Below are 17920 nucleotides of genomic sequence, written 5' to 3'. Positions count from 1 at the left end.
ATGAATAAATCTACACATTTCATATACCAGTTATTAATGGATATCTGTCTATATCCATGTATAGATAAATAACTAAGTGATCGATGATCAAAAGAGTCAAAATCTTGCTGGCATTACTAGTTTAAACCAAATGCTTCCTGTCACTTTCCTCGGAAAACCTCAAAGCAGAACAGCACTATTTTCAGATTCATCTGCTAGCAAAAATCACTTCCCATTCCTTTTGTGGCTTGATGCAACTAATTAGAAATATAATATTTAAAAAAAAAAATGCTGATTTCATAAGTTTCAAATAACAGAAATATCCCTCCAGTTAGGACCTGACTCTATTCACCTCTTAGTTTTTCCTCCCAACATGCACATCAAGTAAAGAGTCTTGAACCATTTGGAAAATATCCTATTATGTTTATTCAGGACTGCACTAAGAGATTACAGAGTGTAAAGTGCTGCTTCGCGGAGCAGGCGTCAGGTCACTTCGGGTAGGAACGACGCACAAACACGTCACTGGTGCCAGCTCAGTCGTCGTGTTTAAGTTTGCGGATTTTGCCCTTGTGACGGTCGATCTCACGCTGCAGACGCTCGATCTCTTTCTTATGGTGCTCGATCTCCTCCTGGTGGTGCTGTTTCAGTGCGGCCAGCTGCTCCTTCTCCTTCTGCCTACACACACACAAAAATCCAATACTAAAAGATCTGGTTTGTAATTTTTGCTGCCCCCAAATACACTGAATTAATTGTTTTCACCCACTTCACATAATGCTGATATTTATGGAATTAATATTTTGAAGAAATGTTCTTTAGAAAAAAGAAAAAAAAAAGATTAAATTACATGTTATCGTTGAAGAACACTGCAGCATATAGTCACAAACTTTACTAAGAAATATATGACAAAACCCCCCCATTTTAAAATAAATATATATATATATATATATATATTATTTTAGTTTTATTTAATGATAATTATAAACTCTGAGGTTAATCTCATGTCTAATATTTCTCCATCTATCTATCCAGCTATTCATCCACCTATCTATGTCCTTCTAGCCATTCATCCATCCTTTCAGCAATCCATCTATCTATCTATATCTATCCATCCATCCATCTATCTATCTACCTTTTATCCCTGTTTCATGCCACATTTAATCTTAAATCCTCCAAACAGACAAGAAAAGTCATGCTTAAAAACGAGACTTTTTTTTTTTTTTACCTCTATCTAGGGGAAACATCTTTTTCAACATAAGGACAAGTTTTTTTACTGAGACAGTGACAGAATCCACGTAGCACTTGATACTTGGGTCAGATTAGCATTAGTCTCCTAAAGAGGCAGTTTGCCAAACAGCCAGTCACCTGCAAATGCCACTGACTCTAAACAGGATGCTGTGATATCTTTTCCACTGATTCACAGGCAAACGTTCCAAAATGTGGCTGTAACAAACATACAAACTATAGATATGAGACAAATGAACAGGACTGATGGCTCACCAATGCTAGAAAACATACAGACTCTTCAAGAACAGGCTTCAAGGAAACCTGTTGCCTAAATCAGGCACCAATATGAAAGAGCGCAGTACCGAATGCACAGCCACCTGAGACGAGATTACGGATTTAATTACTGCAAAAAGAAATCCTGCAAATGCTCAATCCTCCTCCTCCAAGCTGCAGCAAAATCATCTACAGACGACCATGCAGTGGCTTGGTATAGTGACTTAAATCAGAGGCAAAACAGATTTCTGTAAAAATAAATTAATTGATTAATCAAAACATTCCTCAGATACATACACACATACCCTCCCCCCCTCCCCCCCACCCTTACGCAAACACATGCGTACACACACACTAACTCTCTCCCTCACACACACACACCCCTCACACACACACACACACACACACAACCCACCCTCCCTCCCACCCCCACCCACCTTCCCTCCTTTCCACACACACACCTCACTCTCCCTCCCACCCCCACCCACCCTCCCTCCCTTCCACACACACACACAGCCCACCCTCCCTCCCTTCCACACACACACACACAGCCCACCATCCCTCCCTTCCACACACACACACACACAGCCCACTATCCCTCCCTTCCACACACACACACACACACACACACAGCCCACTATCCCTCCCTTCCACACACACACACACACACAGCCCACTATCCCTCCCTTCCACACACACACAGCCCACCATCCCTCCCTTCCACACACACACACACACACAGCCCACTATCCCTCCCTTCCACACACACACACACACAGCCCACTATCCCTCCCTTCCACACACACACACACACACAGCCCACTATCCCTCCCTTCCACACACACACACACACAGCCCACTATCCCTCCCTTCCACACACACACACACACAGCCCACTATCCCTCCCTTCCACACACACACACACACACACAGCCCACCATCCCTCCCTTCCACACACACACACACACAGCCCACCATCCCTCCCTTCCACACACACACAGCCCACCATCCCTCCCTTCCACACACACACACACACAGCCCACCATCCCTCCCTTCCACACACACACACACACAGCCCACTATCCTCCTCCCTTGCACACACACACACACTCAGCCCACTATCCCTCCCTACCACACACACACACACACAGCCCTCTATCCCTCCCTACCACACACACACACACACAGCCCACTATCCCTCCCTTCCACACACACACACACACACAGCCCACTATCCCTCCCTTCCACACACACACACACACACACAGCCCACTATCCCTCCCTTCCACACACACACACACAGCCCACTATCCCTCCCTTCCACACACACACACACACACAGCCCACCCTCCCTCCCTTCCACACACACACACACACACACACACAGCCCACCATCCCTCCCTTCCACACACACACACACACACAGCCCACCATCCCTCCCTTCCACACACACACACACACACAGCCCACCATCCCTCCCTTCCACACACACACAGCCCACCATCCCTCCCTTCCACACACACACACACACAGCCCACCATCCCTCCCTTCCACACACACACACACACACAGCCCACCATCCCTCCCTTCCACACACACACACACACAGCCCACCATCCCTCCCTTCCACACACACACACACACAGCCCACTGTCCCTCCCTTCCACACACACACACACACACACAGCCCACTATCCCTCCCTTCCACACACACACACACACACACAGCCCACTATCCCTCCCTTCCACACACACACACACACACAGCCCACTATCCCTCCCTTCCACACACACACACACACAGCCCACTATCCCTCCCTTCCACACACACACACACACACAGCCCACTATCCCTCCCTTCCACACACACACACACACACAGCCCACTATCCCTCCCTTCCACACACACACACACACACAGCCCACTATCCCTCCCTTCCACACACACACACAGCCCACCATCCCTCCCTTCCACACACACACACACACACACAGCCCACCATCCCTCCCTTCCACACACACACACACACACACCCCACCATCCCTGCCTTCCCCACACACACACACACACAGCCCACTATCCCTCCCTTCCACACACACACACACACAGCCCACTATCCCTCCCTTCACACACACACACACACACAGCCCACTATCCCTCCCTTCACACACACACACAGACACACTCACACACAGCCCACCATCCCTCCCTTCCACACACACACACACACAGCCCACCATCTCTCCCTTCCACACACACACACACACACAGGCCACTATCCCTCCCTTCCACACACACACACACACACAGCCCACTATCCCTCCTCCTTCCACACACACACACACACACCCCACTATCCCTCCCTTTCACACACACACACACACACACAGCCCACTATCCCTCCCTTCCACACACACACACACACACAGCCCACTATCCCTCCCTTCCACACACACACACACACACAGCCCACTATCCCTCCCTTCCACACACACACACACACACAGCCCACTATCCCTCCCTTCCACACACACACACACACACAGCCCACTATCCCTCCTCCCCCCCACTCCCTCCCCCTTCCACACACACACACACACAGCCCACTATCCCTCCCTTCCACACACACACACACACAGCCCACTATCCCTCCCTTCACACACACACACACACAGCCCACTATCCCTCCCTTCACACACACACACACACACAGCCCACTATCCCTCCCTTCCACACACACACACACAGCCCACTATCCCTCCCTTCCACACACACACACACACACAGCCCACTATCCCTCCCTTCCACACACACACACACAGCCCACTATCCCTCCCTTCCACACACACACACACAGCCCACTATCCCTCCCTTCCACACACACACACACACACACAGCCCACTATCCCTCCCTTCCACACACACACACACACAGCCCACTATCCCTCCCTTCCACACACACACACACACAGCCCACTATCCCTCCCTTCCACACACACACACACACAGCCCACTATCCCTCCCTTCCACACACACACACACACAGCCCACTATCCCTCCCTTCCACACACACACACACACAGCCCACTATCCCTCCCTCACACACACACACACACACACACAGCCCACCATCCCTCCCTTCCACACACACACAGCCCACCATCCCTCCCTTCCACACACACACACACACAGCCCACCATCCCTCCCTTCCACACACACACACACACAGCCCACTATCCCTCCCTTCCACACACACACAGCCCACCATCCCTCCCTTCCACACACACACACACACAGCCCACTATCCCTCCCTTCCACACACACACACACACACACAGCCCACTATCCCTCCCTTCCACACACACACACACACAGCCCACTATCCCTCCCTTCCACACACACACACACACAGCCCACTATCCCTCCCTTCCACACACACACACACACAGCCCACTATCCCTCCCTTCCACACACACACACAGCCCACTATCCCTCCCTTCCACACACACACACACACAGCCCACTATCCCTCCCTTCCACACACACACACACACAGCCCACTATCCCTCCCTTCCACACACACACACACACAGCCCACTATCCCTCCCTTCCACACACACACACACACAGCCCACCATCCCTCCCTTCCACACACACACACACACAGCCCACTATCCCTCCCTTCCACACACACACACACACAGCCCACTATCCCTCCCTTCCACACACACACAGCCCACCATCCCTCCCTTCCACACACACACACACACACACACAGCCCACCATCCCTCCCTTCCACACACACACACACACAGCCCACTATCCCTCCCTTCCACACACACACACACACAGCCCACTATCCCTCCCTTCCACACACACACACACACAGCCCACTATCCCTCCCTTCCACACACACACACACACAGCCCACTATCCCTCCCTTCCACACACACACACACACAGCCCACTATCCCTCCCTTCCACACACACACACACACAGCCCACTATCCCTCCCTTCCACACACACACACACACAGCCCACTATCCCTCCCTTCCACACACACACACACACAGCCCACTATCCCTCCCTTCCACACACACACACACACAGCCCACTATCCCTCCCTTCCACACACACACACACACAGCCCACTATCCCTCCCTTCCACACACACACACACACAGCCCACTATCCCTCCCTTCCACACACACACACACACAGCCCACTATCCCTCCCTTCCACACACACACACACACAGCCCACTATCCCTTCCTTCCTCCCCCACACGCACCCACCCCATTATCCCTCCCTTCCCCCCCCCCACCCACACAGCACACTATCCCTCCCTTCCACACACACACACACACAGCCCACTATCCCTCCCTTCCACACACACACACACACAGCCCACTATCCCTCCCTTCCACACACACACACACACAGCCCACTATCCCTCCCTTCCACACACACACACACACAGCCCACTATCCCTCCCCTCCCCCCACACACACACACCGCCCCCTATCCCCCCCCTCCCCCCACACACACACACACAGCCCACTATCCCTCCCTTCCACACACACACACACACAGCCCACTATCCCTCCCTTCCACACACACACACACACAGCCCACTATCCCTCCCTTCCACACACACACACACACAGCCCACTATCCCTCCCTTCCACACACACACACACACAGCCCACTATCCCTCCCTTCCACACACACACACACACAGCCCACTATCCCTCCCTCCCACACACACACACACACAGCCCACTATCCCTCCCTTCCACACACACACACACACACAGCCCACTATCCCTCCCTTCCACACACACACACACACAGCCCACTATCCCTCCCTTCACTCACACACACACACAGCCCACTATCCCTCCCTTCCACACACACACACACACAGCCCACTATCCCTCCCTTCCACACACACACACACACACCCCACCATCCCCCCCCTCCCCACCCACACACACACCGCCCCCCCTCCCTCCCCTCCACACACACACACACACAGCCCACTATCCCTCCCTTCCACACACACACACACACAGCCCACTATCCCTCCCTTCCACACACACACACACACAGCCCACTATCCCTCCCTTCCACACACACACACACACAGCCCACTATCCCTCCCTTCCACACACACACACACACAGCCCACTATCCCTCCCTTCCACACACACACACACACAGCCCACTATCCCTCCCTTCCACACACACACACACACAGCCCACTATCCCTCCCTTCCACACACACACACACACAGCCCACTATCCCTCCCTTCCACACACACACACACACAGCCCACTATCCCTCCCTTCCACACACACACACACACAGCCCACTATCCCTCCCTTCCACACACACACACACACAGCCCACTATCCCTCCCTTCCACACACACACACACACAGCCCACTATCCCTCCCTTCCACACACACACACACACAGCCCACTATCCCTCCCTTCCACACACACACACACACAGCCCACTATCCCTCCCTTCCACACACACACACACACAGCCCACTATCCCTCCCTTCCACACACACACACACACACAGCCCACTATCCCTCCCCTCCACACACACACACACACAGCCCACCATCCCTCCCTTCCACACACACACACACACACAGCCCACTATCCCTCCCTTCCACACACACACACACACAGCCCACTATCCCTCCCTTCCACACACACACACACACAGCCCACTATCCCTCCCTTCCACACACACACACACACAGCCCACTATCCCTCCCTTCCACACACACACACACACAGCCCACTATCCCTCCCTTCCACACACACACACACAGCCCACTATCCCTCCCTTCCACACACACACACACACAGCCCACTATCCCTCCCTTCCACACACACACACACACAGCCCACTATCCCTCCCTTCCACACACACACACACACAGCCCACTATCCCTCCCTTCCACACACACACACACAGCCCACCATCCCTCCCTTCCACACACACACACACACAGCCCACCATCCCTCCCTTCCACACACACACACACACAGCCCACTATCCCTCCCTTCCACACACACACACACAGCCCACTATCCCTCCCTTCCACACACACACACACAGCCCACTATCCCTCCCTTCCACACACACACACACAGCCCACTATCCCTCCCTTCCACACACACACACACACAGCCCACTATCCCTCCCTTCCACACACACACACACAGCCCACTATCCCTCCCTTCCACACACACACACACAGCCCACTATCCCTCCCTTCCACACACACACAGCCCACCATCCCTCCCTTCCACACACACACAGCCCACCATCCCTCCCTTCCACACACACACACACACACAGCCCACTATCCCTCCCTTCCACACACACACACAGCCCACTATCCCTCCCTTCCACACACACACACAGCCCACTATCCCTCCCTTCCACACACACACACAGCCCACTATCCCTCCCTTCCACACACACACACACAGCCCACTATCCCTCCCTTCCACACACACACACAGCCCACTATCCCTCCCTTCCACACACACACACAGCCCACTATCCCTCCCTTCCACACACACACACAGCCCACTATCCCTCCCTTCCACACACACACACAGCCCACTATCCCTCCCTTCCACACACACACACAGCCCACTATCCCTCCCTTCCACACACACACACAGCCCACTATCCCTCCCTTCCACACACACACACAGCCCACTATCCCTCCCTTCCACACACACACACAGCCCACTATCCCTCCCTTCCACACACACACACAGCCCACTATCCCTCCCTTCCACACACACAGCCCACTATCCCTCCCTTCCACACACACACACACACAGCCCACTATCCCTCCCTTCCACACACACACACAGCCCACTATCCCTCCCTTCCACACACACACACAGCCCACTATCCCTCCCTTCCACACACACACACAGCCCACTATCCCTCCCTTCCACACACACACACAGCCCACTATCCCTCCCTTCCACACACACACACAGCCCACTATCCCTCCCTACCACACACACACACAGCGCACTATCCCTCCCTTCCACACACACACACAGCCCACTATCCCTCCCTTCCACACACACACACAGCCCACTATCCCTCCCTTCCACACACACACACAGCCCACTATCCCTCCCTTCCACACACACACACAGCCCACTATCCCTCCCTTCCACACACACACACAGCCCACTATCCCTCCCTTCCACACACACACACAGCCCACTATCCCTCCCTTCCACACACACACACAGCCCACTATCCCTCCCTTCCACACACACACACAGCCCACTATCCCTCCCTTCCACACACACACACAGCCCACTATCCCTCCCTTCCACACACACACACAGCCCACTATCCCTCCCTTCCACACACACACACAGCCCACTATCCCTCCCTTCCACACACACACACAGCCCACTATCCCTCCCTTCCACACACACACACAGCCCACTATCCCTCCCTTCCACACACACACACAGCCCACTATCCCTCCCTTCCACACACACACACAGCCCACTATCCCTCCCTTCCACACACACACACAGCCCACTATCCCTCCCTTCCACACACACACACAGCCCACTATCCCTCCCTTCCACACACACACACAGCCCACTATCCCTCCCTTCCACACACACACACAGCCCACTATCCCTCCCTTCCACACACACACACAGCCCACTATCCCTCCCTTCCACACACACACACAGCCCACTATCCCTCCCTTCCACACACACACACAGCCCACTATCCCTCCCTTCCACACACACACACAGCCCACTATCCCTCCCTTCCACACACACACACAGCCCACTATCCCTCCCCTCCACACCCACACACACCCCACCATCCCTCCCCTCCCCACACACACACAGCCCACTATCCCTCCCTTCCACACACACACACAGCCCACTATCCCTCCCTTCCACACACACACACAGCCCACTATCCCTCCCTTCCACACACACACACAGCCCACTATCCCTCCCTTCCACACACACACACAGCCCACTATCCCTCCCTTCCACACACACACACAGCCCACTATCCCTCCCTTCCACACACACACACAGCCCACTATCCCTCCCTTCCACACACACACACAGCCCACTATCCCTCCCTTCCACACACACACACAGCCCACTATCCCTCCCTTCCACACACACACACAGCCCACTATCCCTCCCTTCCACACACACACACAGCCCACTATCCCTCCCTTCCACACACACACACAGCCCACTATCCCTCCCTTCCACACACACACACAGCCCACTATCCCTCCCTTCCACACACACACACAGCCCACTATCCCTCCCTTCCACACACACACACAGCCCACTATCCCTCCCTTCCACACACACACACAGCCCACTATCCCTCCCTTCCACACACACACACAGCCCACTATCCCTCCCTTCCACACACACACACAGCCCACTATCCCTCCCTTCCACACACACACACAGCCCACTATCCCTCCCTTCCACACACACACACAGCCCACTATCCCTCCCTTCCACACACACACACAACCCACTATCCCTCCCTTCCACACACACACACAGCCCACTATCCCTCCCTTCCACACACACACACAGCCCACTATCCCTCCCTTCCACACACACACACACACAGCCCACTATCCCTCCCTTCCACACACACACACACACAGCCCACTATCCCTCCCTTCCACACACACACACACAGCCCACTATCCCTCCCTTCCACACACACACACACAGCCCACTATCCCTCCCTTCCACACACACACACACACAGCCCACTATCCCTCCCTTCCACACACACACACAATTTGGGTGTACTGAAAGTGATCACAGCAAAGTCCACTGATGGCAAAATGAAAACTGACTTTCCTTCTAAACTATATAAGGACAAAACTTGGGTGTAATGAAACAGATCATAGCAATGTCCAGTGATGTCCAAAGGGACAATGACTCTCCCTATATATATATATATATATAGATAGATAGAGAGCGAGAGAGAGAGTCACCCAGAAAAATGTATACACATTTCAGGAAAAGAAAAATTTGTATAAATATTGTATTACTAAATTTATTGCTATACGTTATAGATTGATATACATGATATTATGATAATATTATTAATATTACTAATATAATTTACATCATACTATTTTTCTTCTCATGAAGTGTATATACATAAAAATGTACACTCTCTATGTGAAATATTTTGGAACATTAGGCCTTTCCACTTGTAAGATATGAGAAGATTCATTTTCTTTTATTATGTTCTCATGTAAATCGTCACCATAGTAACATGATTCAAGGTATCAAAAATTCCTTCACAGTTTGACATCAGCCATGTCTTGTCATTATTCTGACTGATTTTGAACCAAATCAGGTGAAAGTAAGGGACAAAATATTAGAGATTTCAAAAGTGAATTCCTGCTGCCAGTTGGTGGCGCTATGACAGAGACTCACAGTTGTCATATCAGTGTGATCAGCTTTCAATGCTTAGCATAATCCTAAGGTTTCATGTAGATCACTCAATGAACACAGAAGTTATTAGCCACTTCCTGTTTCGTTTTATTCACCATAAGTTTAAGGGCTTCTCACGGCTGAACCGTTTGAGAAATCAAGAGTCCCTCATCAATTCTGCATTATCAATGTCTTGAGATCATATTAGCCTGGGTTTGGTGGCGGTTGTATCAATGTCTTGAGATCATATTAGCCTGGGTTTGGTGGCGGTTGTATCAGTGTCTTGAGATCATATTAGCCTGGGTTTGGTGGCGGTTGTATCAATGTCTTGAGATCATATTAGCCTGGGTTTGATGGCGGTTGTATCAATGTCTTGAGATCATATTAGCCTGGGTTTGATGGCGGTTGTATCAATGTCTTGAGATCATATTAGCCTGGGTTTGGTGGCGGTTGTATCAATGTCTTGAGATCATTTTAGCCTGGGTTTGGTGGCGGTTGTATCAATGTCTTGAGATCATATTAGCCTGGGTTTGGTGGCGGTTGTATCAATGTCTTGAGATCATTTTAGCCTGGGTTTGGTGGCGGTTGTATCAATGTCTTGAGATCATTTTAGCCTGGGTTTGGTGGCGGTTGTATCAATGTCTTGAGATCATATTAGCCTGGGTTTGGTGGTGGTTGTATCAATGTCTTGAGATCATATTAGCCTGGGTTTGGTGGCGGTTGTATCAATGTCTTGAGATCATATTAGCCTGGGTTTGATGGCGGTTGTATCAATGTCTTGAGATCATATTAGCCTGGGTTTGATGGCGGTTGTATCAATGTCTTGAGATCATATTAGCCTGGGTTTGATGGCGGTTGTATCAATGTCTTGAGATCATATTAGCCTGGGTTTGGTGGCGGTTGTATCAATGTCTTGAGATCATTTTAGCCTGGGTTTGGTGGCGGTTGTATCAATGTCTTGAGATCATATTAGCCTGGGTTTGGTGGCGGTTGTATCAATGTCTTGAGATCATATTAGCCTGGGTTTGATGGCGGTTGTATCAATGTCTTGAGATCATATTAGCCTGGGTTTGATGGCGGTTGTATCAATGTCTTGAGATCATATTAGCCTGGGTTTGGTGGCGGTTGTATCAAGTCCCTAGGAGGAGTATTTCAAATTCCATTGGGTGCATTTTGCAAACAACTCAAAATAACCGACTTCCTGTGGATTAGACTTAATGATATGCAGTGTGAAAGTTGTTCAGTTCAATGAGATCTAAGTCTGTACCAAGTTGTACATTGATACGTGCAAGTGTGTATCAGCTATGCAGCAAGATGTTCCAGGGGGTGCTGTAACGGGTGTGTGCCACGACCCAGGGCCGAGCCACGGTGATGTCCTAATGGCCGCAGATTCCAACCTGTCTGCTGAGTTTCAAGAGTTTTTGAGCATGTTAAGGGGTCCAAAATACCCCGAAAGTTTGAAAAATAAATAAATTTAAAAAAACAAACAAAAACAAATTCTAACGAAAACAATAGGGCTTCCGCACCTACGGTGCAAGGCCTCTGGCCTTGCTCCTTTGGTGCTTGGGCCCTAAAAACCACAACATCGTAACATACCTGAAGTAGCGCTCCTCTTCAGCCGCCTCTTTCTTCCCGAAGGCTCCTCCAGCTTCCCGGATGGAGCCTCCACCTCCGCCTCCTTTACCTGCACCTTTCCCCAATTCACCCAGCTGTTCACACACACACACACACACACACACACACACACAAAGAGAGATTAAACAACAATAATGACACTATATTAATTTATATTAAACCTTGTGGTCCCTTGCATTTTCCGACAGTGACCCAACACACAGCTACAGATTCTGCAGTGATCAGTCTTGCGAGGCTTCTGGTTTGTTTAGCACTTACAGGCCACCGTAGTCTGACCTGCACTAACACACCCCAAATGACGCAGGCCCGTTCACTAGCAGAGGCTTTTTTTTTTTTTTTTTGCATCAGGTATGAACAAAGTGGATATGAAACTACTGACCTGTTACTACTGGCTTCACTTAAGACAGTGTTTAGTTACATAACACTGGAGATTATGACCTTGATGTTATAGTTACAGGTCCACTTCACAGGGATACAAAACATGTCCAGTCAATCAGCCATGAACTTCAATCCACATAATCTCAAACTATACTCAAATTCAGTAACCTTTATCATTTAGTATTTTTTTTTAATATATGTGTTTTTATGCGCGCGCGCGCCAACACACACACACACACTATTGTACATGTATACACTTCATACAAACTGTCTGGCCAAAAGAAATCCAGGCATGTAAGCAGTTTTTACTTTGCACGTTGAAACAGCAGGTACAATCCCAAACAGCTACCTACACCCTACATACGTGCCCTATCTAGGCCGTATGGAATAAGCCCATCTACTCCATATCTAGTTCACTAGATATCCAATAGGGACAAATCCAAAATGGCCTTAGGATCGAAACGCAAATTGTATAACACACAGACAACAAAATTAAAATCCAAGCACGCAAACGCCGATACCTGGTCCGAGCCCATGCGGATCTGAGTAGTGAAATAGGTCCTTAAACTGCTTCTCAACAGCCGCGCCATGTCTTTCCCCAAAACAGCGAACTGCCCCGTAACAGATTCAGTGCCCTTGTATATATCTGATCTAAACGCGGAAGTACTCGAGCACCCCTATGAACTTTGTTAGGCGGTAACGTCACACAGCTCGAGGAGGGCTAACCTGGTGCCACCTGGTGGTCGTGTGAGGAATTACAATGAACAAAATCAAATCATTTATTGATTGAGAAATTTTTACTATTGTTTTTATTGTCATGTGCACGAAGACTTCATCCATCCATCCATCCATCCATCCATCCATCCATCGTCTACACCCGCTTTATTCCTAATTAGGGTCACAGGGATCTGCTGGAGCCTATCCCAGCACACGATGGGGCGAAAGGACAGACAGTAAGCCCTGGACAGATCTATATTCTCTTGGTTTCATTCAGTGAAATTCTACACTCCTAACCAGACACAAAGTGAACTTGTGCGTTGTTCAAAAAGTTGCAAACTAAACACTGGGCACAGAAATTACGACAGAATAACACACTGAATCTCCCTCACTGGACGATACATCACTATATTCAAACTCTTCCATTAACATTTTAACCATTTTTGCCAGTACACTAGTGTTTCATTCTGGAAATCGACGTATCAGACATTTAAAAAAAAAAAAAAATCAGTATAAATGACTGAAATTCTGATATAGAAATTACTGAAATGAGTCAAGACTCTGTCGGCTTTCAGTGTGAGACATATGTTTTTCCATCTGTTGGATAACCTTACAAAGAATTTTAGTGGTTGGAGATCAAATTTTAGTTGCTTCTTAGATCAACAAACACTTGGAGCACCTCAGAGAGCAGATATGGGTTTGATATCATCATTTACTTAGATAGAAAAATATGTGTGGTTTTTTTTTTTGGAACTTTTCTTATACGTATTTCCCATAGTAAGCAATATATTCATAGATTCAGTATATTCAAAAGCTAGATATGAGCCCGTAACCATCGCTGGGGAGTGTGACATGACAAAGAAATTCAGTGCTGAACATAGGAACCACAAAACAGACACAATTTCCATTTTTTTTGGCTTTAATCCTGAACAACACTAGCTCTTACACCACAGCACCTCTACTCTGTGCACTTGCTCCTCTGGCACTCAATTAAAAATGTTTTATCTTGCAGCACTAGTCACATTGTCCTCAGCCTGATATTTTTTGCTTTGGGTGTATTTCCTAATTTGTAAGTCTCTTTGGATGAAAGCATCTGCTGAAGGATAAATATGGAAATGTAAACAGGACAAATGTAGGTTTCTACGTCTTTCTCACCAAGATAACCAAATTAAGGGGTGTGTCCGTTTTCATATTTGAGGTTCAAGGCAGGTATATATTTGGAATCCTGATGTAACTTGATGACTCTGTTGACCTTTCATGAACATCATTACGGCGCAATTGCTGCACAATCAGACGGCATGTTATGTCAAAGACGTTGACGTTGTTATGATGTTCATTAAACGTATGTATAATGAGCTGTGCTATATGTATGTTATGTTAATTGTCCATGAGTAAGAAATTTGGAACTGGAAAACATTTCGAAGGCGCTGAAATGCGAAATCCATCCCGGCTATCTACGCCTCTGCTGCCACCTTGCAACCCTAGGTATGCAGGTTTACATCTCACTGTGGCTAATTGGTTATCTGAGCCTGCCTCCCTTTCCACCCAGAAGATGAAGAAAACTCAGACAAAGTACAAAGCATAAAGCAATTTTCTCAGCATTCCTACTGCGAACAAGGCCGACTTTAGAGGACTGATTGAAATGATTCATACTGACTCACAGTATGTGATTCATACCCTCTCATCAGGGACCTGCATATTTCCGCCGTGACATTCACATCTTTCTTTTCTGGAGGGATAATGGTGAAGAAGGGGGACCTGGACCCTTTCTTACACCCTGACCTTCCTACACTCTCACTGCCACTGCCTTTTCAACCACAATTACGGGAATATTAACTGTCATTATGACTAACTCTCAAAGAGCCTGAAGGCAGTATTTTATTTATTTATTTTTTATTTTAAATCAACTGATTTTATCTTGTCCTGAGAGACACATCATACACAACATGTGAGACAACAAATAAATGAGAAAGTTTGGTTATTGTTCTGTTCGTCTCAGAAGTATGACACACACTTTCCGGTGTGCTTTAAAACCCAAATGTGCTTTCGCACACACACACACACACACACACACACACACACACACACACACATTGTGTAGATTATTCTTAATAGCCTAGACAGTAAATAGTGTGCATAATAATTTAGCATAATGATGAAGTACACTATTTACTCGTTTAAAAAAAGTTTCCTTTATGGTTCTTTCTGTCATTTTCAGGCTTTCAGATATGTTTTACTTAGAATCTTTCCCCAGAGGGACAAAGTGAAAGAAGAAAAAACTTTCTTGTGGTGTGAAGGGGCGATTATTTATTTATTGTATATTTAGAATTATGTTTGTTTATTGGACATTTTATTTATTTATTTATTTATTTATTTATTTATTTATTTATTTATTTATTTATTAACATTGAGTGGGCGTGTTTTTTTTTAGGTTGACCCCGCCCGCTCCAAATGTAATAAGAACACACTGAAGGGTTCACCAAGAATAAAAATGATGGAAATCACATCGTATTGTGATTACTGTGACCTTAACATTAATCATCATCATCATCATCAGTCAAATATCCCGTCGGTCTAAAGAAAGTCAAGTATAATGGCTACTATAAAGATAGAAAAAGTGACCTCAGTTCAAAACAAATGGAGACATAAAATGGGCGTGAACATGTAAACAAGTACTTCAAAATCAATTTTAAACTAAAGCAAATCTTTTATTGGTCATTTTTAGGAAGCAAGGTTGCAGGAATACCTGCAGGACGCGACGCTGGTCATAACCAAGCTCCATGCGCGTGCGCACTGCGCGCATACACGCGCACGCACGCACGCACTTACACCTATTGTTCAATTTAGAGTCACCACCAGTCCACTTGCTCGTATGTTTTTAGGATATCGAAGGTCACCACTGAAGATCCTGCTGAAAACCACGGTGACCTGGTCACTGATCCAGAGCTCCCAGGAACCAGAGAACCGAGAAACCCGGAGCTGTGCTATACAAGTAATCAAATTTTCAGCTAAGAAAAGGTTCACCTTTTCTATCATGACTAGTATGTAAGACTTATGAAAACTAGTACTAACTCTTTCATTAGCACTTCTGTGTCATCCTGTGAGTTCTACGTCACTTTTAATAAATGCCATATGCAGAAATGGAACCATAAAGCTGCAGATGGATCGTGAATCAGTCAACTTCCAGGCACTCTGAATCACCTGAGGGCAGTCATGTCAAATTTAACCCTTTAAACATGCTTCAATATGTGGCGTATTAAAAATAATTATAATAAAAAATCCAGATTTGAAGTGTGTTTTGGATGTTGTGGTGTAGTCTGACCAGATGGGGGCAGAATGTAGTCACTAATCCACATCCACAAAATATGATGCTCAGCTTGGTGCAGAGGTAAGTGTGTGGCACACACACACACACACACACACACAAAATATCCTCCACTCAGGACTGTTTCTGGGTTCAGGATCGTTTTTGCTTCTTTTGAACAGTCCATTGTGCAGTATACACAGCTTCAGAGTCACCAGGTTTCAGCAAAATGTCCAGTCCAGCCAAGGTACATGTCAAAAACGGCAAAAAAAAAAGGAAATCCTAGTGTAGGAGGTAGACGCTACTTCCTATACTACTGTTCACTGTGGTGCACGTTCAGTTTTTTTTATAACCTGGTACATCTTATTATCCATTCTATGATCTTCTATTTCTTCACCCAATCTTTAGAGTATATTTTACATTTAATTCTGATTACTTGTTCCTGGTTGGGCATTGCAGATTTTCGAACCTTTTTCAAAGAACAAGAAACTTTTTCCAAACTGCTCTTTCATAAAACATCGCAAAAAATCTGGCAACCCTGTGCATGCATTCCTTTTTTTTTTTGTTTGCAATATTTGTAGTGTTTTGTTTCTGTTAGTTTTGTCATTTTATTAAGACTTGACACAGTTTTCTATCTTGCACTGAGGTTTGAAAAACCATTTTGACAACCCTACCAAACTTTTTGGTGTACATAAAAAGTTTACAGTCAGGAAAAAAAAAAAGCACAAGTGTGAAAACTCCCTTATGTAACCAGCATAAATGTTAATTCAACCCTGTACATTTATAAGAGTGCATTTAAAGAAAAAAAATCATCGAAGTTTCATTCTGGCACAGTAGGTATAATGAGCGGAACGATGCCCTGCCGAGTCCTGATGAAACGG

The 17920-nt window shown here is 48.0% G+C and overlaps 1 protein-coding gene across 1 annotated transcript; it reads right to left on the bottom strand.

Moving 5' to 3' along the window:
- Nucleotides 1-387: 387 nt before the first annotated feature.
- Nucleotides 388-13702, bottom strand: atp5if1a (ATP synthase inhibitory factor subunit 1a). The gene is made up of 3 exons (XM_058407420.1): nucleotides 13540-13702; nucleotides 12602-12714; nucleotides 388-654 (listed from the first exon to the last, which is right to left on the bottom strand). Exons 1-3 carry the CDS (start codon nucleotides 13606-13608, stop codon nucleotides 513-515), a joined length of 324 nt encoding a protein of 107 aa, XP_058263403.1. The 5' UTR covers nucleotides 13609-13702; the 3' UTR covers nucleotides 388-512.
- Nucleotides 13703-17920: the final 4218 nt, after the last annotated feature.

The sequence above is a fragment of the Hemibagrus wyckioides genome, linkage group LG14, assembly GCF_019097595.1.
Source record: "Hemibagrus wyckioides isolate EC202008001 linkage group LG14, SWU_Hwy_1.0, whole genome shotgun sequence".
Lineage (NCBI taxonomy): Eukaryota > Metazoa > Chordata > Actinopteri > Siluriformes > Bagridae > Hemibagrus > Hemibagrus wyckioides.
The sequence above is the reverse complement of the archived record's forward strand: the minus strand, read 5'-3'. Positions and strand labels throughout refer to the sequence as shown.

Excerpts from the sequence above, each read along its gene's own strand:
- atp5if1a (XM_058407420.1), bottom strand. The coding sequence starts at position 13,608 with ATGGCGCGGCTGTTGAGAAGCAGTTTAAGGACCTATTTCACTACTCAG. Across the intron at positions 12,715-13,539 it reads TCCGCATGGGCTCGGACCAG|CTGGGTGAATTGGGGAAAGG; the intron begins GTATCGGCGTTT and ends GTGTGTGAACAG. Across the intron at positions 655-12,601 it reads GAAGAGGAGCGCTACTTCAG|GCAGAAGGAGAAGGAGCAGC; the intron begins GTATGTTACGAT and ends GTGTGTGTGTAG.